Source organism: Triticum aestivum, chromosome 2A (genome assembly GCF_018294505.1).
Source record: "Triticum aestivum cultivar Chinese Spring chromosome 2A, IWGSC CS RefSeq v2.1, whole genome shotgun sequence".
In the NCBI taxonomy this organism is placed as follows: Eukaryota; Viridiplantae; Streptophyta; class Magnoliopsida; order Poales; family Poaceae; genus Triticum; species Triticum aestivum.
The window spans coordinates 674,050,742-674,056,744 of NC_057797.1; the positions used below are offsets into that span (position 1 = coordinate 674,050,742).

The 6,003-nt window shown below is 46.4% G+C and overlaps 1 protein-coding gene across 2 annotated transcripts; it reads right to left on the reverse strand.

Annotated features, from left to right (window-relative positions):
• Window positions 1–1,031: 1,031 nt before the first annotated feature.
• LOC123185867 (uncharacterized) lies at window positions 1,032–5,757 on the reverse strand. Of its 2 annotated transcripts, XR_006493517.1 has the most exons (3): window positions 5,524–5,757; window positions 3,673–5,415; window positions 1,032–1,394 (listed from the first exon to the last, which is right to left on the reverse strand). XR_006493517.1 is itself a non-coding variant. In XM_044597681.1 (2 exons), the coding sequence occupies exons 1-2, from the start codon at window positions 5,545–5,547 to the stop codon at window positions 3,745–3,747; spliced, it is 1,683 nt and encodes a 560-aa protein (XP_044453616.1). In that variant the 5' UTR covers window positions 5,548–5,757; the 3' UTR covers window positions 3,451–3,744. The 2 variants fall into 2 exon arrangements, 1 of the variants encoding a protein (XP_044453616.1); XM_044597681.1 differs by lacking the exon at window positions 1,032–1,394 and having other exon boundaries at window positions 3,451–5,403.
• Between the last annotated feature and the right edge of the window lie 246 nt (window positions 5,758–6,003).

A 6,003-nucleotide genomic window follows, 5' to 3' on the forward strand; every position in this document is an offset into this window, starting at 1 on the left:
TTTTTGTCCAATATTTTTTTGGTGTTGAATATAGCATATTTTAGTGTTGGGAACCTGGGATTTGCAAAAATTGGCGATTAATAGTCGACCGATAAAATTGATTAATCGGTCGATTCCTGATTAATCTCTAATCCTAGTCTGACCGAGGCGCTAACGATAAGCGATATCTTGGACATTTATCAGGTAAGGTTTTTTTACTTTTCGTTGTTTTTGTACCTTTTGTTGGAGGCATCTTTTAGGGTTATCAGGTTCTTAATCTTTTTTTTTCAAAACGGAGGCAAAAGATTTGCCTCATCGATTAATTCAAAGGAAGAGAATTGAAGTAGCAGCGACATCAAGATGCAATGCCTATGAGACTTAATTATGTATTATTAATCAACAGATGTAGGCTGTAGCACTATGCCTTACATAGTATTGTTATTGTAAGGAAAAAATAATGCCTATAATGCTACCGTTTGGATGTTTGGTAATGCTTTTCGAGCAAACATTTTGGATGTCTTTCAATCTCAATGCAGAGAACTGAAGTAGCAGCGACATCAAGATGCAATGCCTATGAGACTTAATTATGTATTATTAATCAACAGATGTAGGCTGTAGCACTATGCCTTACATAGTATTGTTATTGTAAGGAAAAAATAATGCCTATAATGCTACCGTTTGGATGTTTGGTAATACTTTTCGAGCAAACATTTTGGATGTGTCTAGGGCATATCTAGATATGCTCTCGTTATTGCATATCTAAGTGAGTGAATCAAACATAAAGAGAAAAAAAATATTCACACAAATCTCAACGTAAGATTAATGGCATAGCACTTAGATGTGCAATACTTATGGCACATCTAGATCTGCTCTAGCAAAACTGAAACATTTTCTTGTCTATATTAGGTAATTGCCCGTGCGTTTCTACGGGGACATACATACTCTAATGGCTCAACACCAATCAGGTTTAACATATACTTGTATCTACATGCACATCAAGCAGCATTGTCAACTGCTTTTACCATGTCTATCTTCTTCTTTTTAGAAATTCCTTGTACCTCAGTTGTTATTTCTTTGAATATGCCCTCCATTATTGGTTTATCTCCATCAAATAACACAAAGCAAATATTACCTTTCACGCTACAAACTCTATGAGCATTGCACGCCATATTATTGCAGAGATGGTGGGGGCAGCAAAGAAGTTCTGCCTCTTGGTGAATGCATTGCAAGGAACCTCCAACAACTAGTCTTCATAAGAATCCTTGTCAAGAGGGTCCAGCAAGGATGATAAATCATCTAGGGCAACATGAACAGGTTAAGTGATGTTGCTGCACCTCAAGTATTTTTAGGACTTCTTGTAGTTCCTCTCATTCGGCATCTTCATGAACAAAACAAAATCTTGAGCTTTATCTTTCCTGTGAAATTTCAGTAACAAGCTAAATTTTAGTACAACAAACAAGGTAAGTTCTAGTTCAAGAAAACTGAGTATCTTGACAAAAATGTAGTAAAAGTCAAATTTCAGTAAAAATGAGATATTCTATTAGATCTAGAAAAAAAATCAGTGCAAAGGTAAAATTAGTATCCTGAGAGAGAAGTTTTAGTATGACTATGAAACAAAAGTAGTCCTAAATAATAAAGAAAGTTAATGACAAGGTACATCATGTAATAATCCACGTTGAAGGTATAAAACATGAAAAGTGCATTTTATGTCATGATTCAGCGGTAATAAAGAAATGAAGGAGACTGTAGCCGACGCTCGCTTTGTCGTGCACCATGCCTGTGCCCCGTGTCATGGTGCTGGCTACGTACTGGTCATTACTGTTATCTGTCTGATCGCCGCCCACCGTCGCCGACATGTCAATCGCTGGGGCTCACTTGTTTTGTCTGATCACTGTTTCCGTTCGGTTGTGCTGTGTGTGAGTGGATGCGTATATACTCATATCCATGCCTACTGAATTCAGAAAAAATAATACCGGAAATCATGTTGTCCGTGTGTGCACGCATGCTCATTTAAGACGGCAAGCACAAGACTGTTTTGTGCAGTATGATGGAAAATGCTTAATCTCTAGTAGGATTATGATGCTTTAGCAATTGTCATGAAAAGATTATGCCATCTTGTTACCTTGCATATAAAGTGACCTAGAAATCGTCTGACAGCTATTATATTGTTAGTTTGTCACTTGCAATGGATCTAGATGTTGTCTAAGACACATTTTGGAGGTTGGAGCGTATTCAAACAAAAGATGGAACTCTTCCAGTGAACAATGATTTTTTAAACGGAAAACACCACATATATTTGACCCTTTTTGCCTGCTACTGGTAAATGCATAAGAACATATGCACAATCTGTATTAGTGAAACAGATGACTCAACTCCTGAAAAGGTCATGTTGGCATGCACAATTTTTAATAATTGATATAACATGTGAAGTTCACATCCAACTACAAAAAGAAGCCAGGCCTTTTTACTACAACAACTCATAAGACGTTGTAACTAATGAACATCAGCTCAGCTTTAGAAGTAAGTGGCTAGTCCGGTTTGCCAATATCACAAGGAAGAACGGTCCATTCACACATTCAACATATAACCTAGTTTAATACAACATACTTCCTCCATTCCTAAATATAAGACCTTTTTGAGATTTCAATATAGACTACATACAAAGCAAAATGAGTGAATCTACACTTTAAAATATGTATATATACATCCGTATGTAGTTTGTATTGAAATCTCTAAAAAAGGCTTATATTTAGAAATGGAGGGAGTATAAAGTATGCATAAGGTGCAAACTGTAAGTGGTATTAAGCCATATGTGTTGTTTGAAAAGACCAAATCTTACTAAATAAAATCATCAAGAATTTCATAACTATTGACAGCTTATTATTAAGGCAATAGGTAGATAGCAGTAGCAGAGGCACCAGAAAATGCAATGAGTAGGACAAGTTAGTGGAAGGAAGTAATCCATCCAACTAAAAGGGAAAGCTTGTAAGGGACATGTTCATTGCAAGGTTTGGCAATATTAACATTTGTAGGCTACACGCAAGCATATAGTTTTGGTTTATATATGTTTATGAGCAGGTAGGAAGTTTTCTTTTTCTTTTCTTCAGATCTATCCGTCTTTTTTTTTTGAGACAAGAGCGATCTGTCTAATTGTGCTTTCTGTGGCATAGGTCCAAATGCACCACAGGCCAACAAAATTTCCACCGGAGTAGCAGCCCCTTTGGACAGCGGCCCAGTGAGTGAGAAGCTGAAGATCGGACCGTCAGGATGACCCAAATTCTTGATCTAATGGCCCAAATCTTCAAATGCATGAGAAGGCTAGGATTGGTTTCAATTTTACTGTCTTAAAAATGGCAGTAAAAATGAAACCGGGCGACAGCCCCGACTAGCAATCTCAAATCCTAATAGTGTCGCAGCAAAAAAATAAATCCTGATATTGATATAAGCACTAAGGGGGACATAAGTGATGCCTGGATGGTGCAACCTGCTCTTATTTTGTTTAATAGCCGCTGAGAAAAAAATGTTGCTCGATCATACATACACACTTTGCCGGTGCAAATTACGTACTATATAGCTAGCCTATAAAAATTAGCAAATCACTAAAGTACATACGCGTGCGAAACAATATATGCAAATGCTACACTTGCAAGCTACTGTTAGTTCATCAAAATAACCAAAGAACGTACTATGTACCATCTCACTGTGTCGGTTCAGGTTCAGTCACTTCAGTGTTGAAGCTGCCAGCTCTACTCGACGCGGGGAGGCTCATTCGCAGGCACTCTTCCCGTCACCACCGGCCGACGAGGAGCCAATGCCGACCTGCAACCACGGCGTCGTCTCCCCCGCTGCACTCACGTCCTTGAGATCACTAAGCTTGGCCTTCTTGACGGCTGTGCTGTCCGCCTCGTCCTCGGCGGCCTCGCGGGGAGTAGCAGCGTCGTTAGCGTTGTGGCTGCTCGTCGCGGCCATCTTGTTCTGGTGGCTGGGATTGCTTGGTGCCGCCGCTGGCTGGAAGTAGAGCGACGGGGACGCGTCAAGGTGCAGCGAGCTGGTTCTGGCCTCGGCGACCGTCGCGCTGGCCATCAACGGCAACGGGTTGGCCGCGATGGTGAGGTCTAGCGCCGGCTCTGGAGGGTCCATCATTAGCCGGAGAGTGAGCTGCTGGCCGGCAGCGGCGACCAGGCCTTCGGCTGTCAGGGATGTGATGTTGGCGTGATCCCCTGTCCCCGAAGTGAGCCAGTGGCACCGCTTGTGGCCTCCGAGCGCTTGACCAGAGGCGAAGAGGCGGTGGCACACGGAGCACTCGTGCATCTTGGCCTTCTTCTTGAACGGTGCAATGGCCAACCCCGCGACCGGCGGTTCATGGTCGGTGGTCGTGATGGCCATTGACAGGGATGGCGTGGCCCCGCTCGTCCCGGCGTTCGTGTCGCCACCGGTGCTGGCATCGGCGTTTGTCCTGGCATCAACGCTGCCACTTGCATGGATGACATCGACGGCGGCGGCATCACCCTTTTCATCGCTGGGACCGGCGGCCGCTGCGTGGTGGTGAGGTGTTCCACCGACGCTGCTCTCGGGCTTGGCAGCGAAGCAGCCCTTGACCTTCTTGTGGCTGGCACGGTGTCCGCCGAGAGCTTGGTGCGAAGTGAACACCTTCTTGCATGCCTTGCACTCGAACAAGCCGCGTGGCAGGGGCGAGGCGTATTGCGGTTGCGGTGCTGGCAACGCCAGGGGCAGCATTATCGCTTGATCCGGCGCCGCTATGACGATCGGGAAGTGCTGCGGCTGTGGATGAGGCCTTCTCCCGTGTTCCTTGCTGGCCGGCGCGCATGGCTCTGGGTCGGCCTCGGCGGCGGCGCTAGCCTGATCGGCCTTGGACGACGAGAGCATGACGAGGCAATTTGCCAGGTCCTCCTCCTCGTCCTCGCCAGACGGCGCCGTTGACGGCCCGGGCATTGTATCATCGCCTCCGCCAGCGATCGACTTGGCGCGGCGCGAGCGCTTCCCCTTTGACCACCCAGAGGCCAGCGAAGCGTTCTCCTCTTCGTCGGCCACGGACGGAGGCGACGATCCGTCGGCGTCCTCCTCTTCCCCCGAGGTGCACTTGCCGTGCTCCAGGAAAAGCTCCATCGAAGAGAACTCCTTCCCACAGTTCTTGCACACCTGGCAGCCCCTGGTGAGGCGGTTAGGGTTCGCCCGGAGCGCGTAGACGTGCGTCGTCGCTGCTCCTGCCGTGGACGGCCCATCTTCCCCGCCGCGCGCAGACGACACGGGATCGTCGTCGTCGTCGTCGGCGCCCGGGCCGTCGTCGGCGACGGCGTGGGCCCTCATGTGCCCGCCGAGCGCGCTGCCGCACGTGAACCCCTTGTTGCAGACTCTGCAGAAGTGCTTGTACGCCGCCGGTGGCGGCTGGGGACGAGGCGGCATCTGGCCATGACGCTCAAGAAGATGCAACCGGTGTTAGGGAAACACGCGCCGTCAACATGTGGCGGGGAGAAATTTAGGGTTCAAAGTATGTCTCTGTGGAAACGCAAACACTTGCAGTACCAGAGACGATGGAGATTCACACATGAGCAGAGCTCGCCTACGATGGGGAGATGCAGTGCGAGCGGTTGTGTCCGTCGTCGTTAACCATGGACGGTCGCGGCAAACTGTTGAACAAGTTTAGCTAGGTTTATATATAGCTGCCATGGCCAGAGTCTATGTTAGCCGCACAGACAAGTTAGCTCTGGCTAGTGATGACAAGTGTTTGGCTTTCATGGGCTCTGAGGCAGTCCTGTCCGGTGACGGCAGTGTCGGGGGGAGATATTCTCCGTCGTACGTGATCGAAGACCAGCTGGTTCTGGGGGAGGTCAAGCTTGTTTTGAGGAGATCAAATCGGCAGTTTTGCCCACGAATCGTGCCCATCCATTGGAGTTGGAGTTGGAGGTTTGTCCTGATCTCATAAAACCTATATTTGTATTTGAGGAAAAGAATGAGTTTATCAGATTCTCTAAACCAAACTTTACTAAAAGGGAAAACTAGTTC

Excerpts from the sequence above, each read along its gene's own strand:
- LOC123185867 (XM_044597681.1), bottom strand. The coding sequence starts at position 5,547 with ATGTGTGAATCTCCATCGTCTCTG. Across the intron at positions 5,404-5,523 it reads GTGAATCTCCATCGTCTCTG|ATGCCGCCTCGTCCCCAGCC; the intron begins GTACTGCAAGTG and ends CGTCATGGCCAG.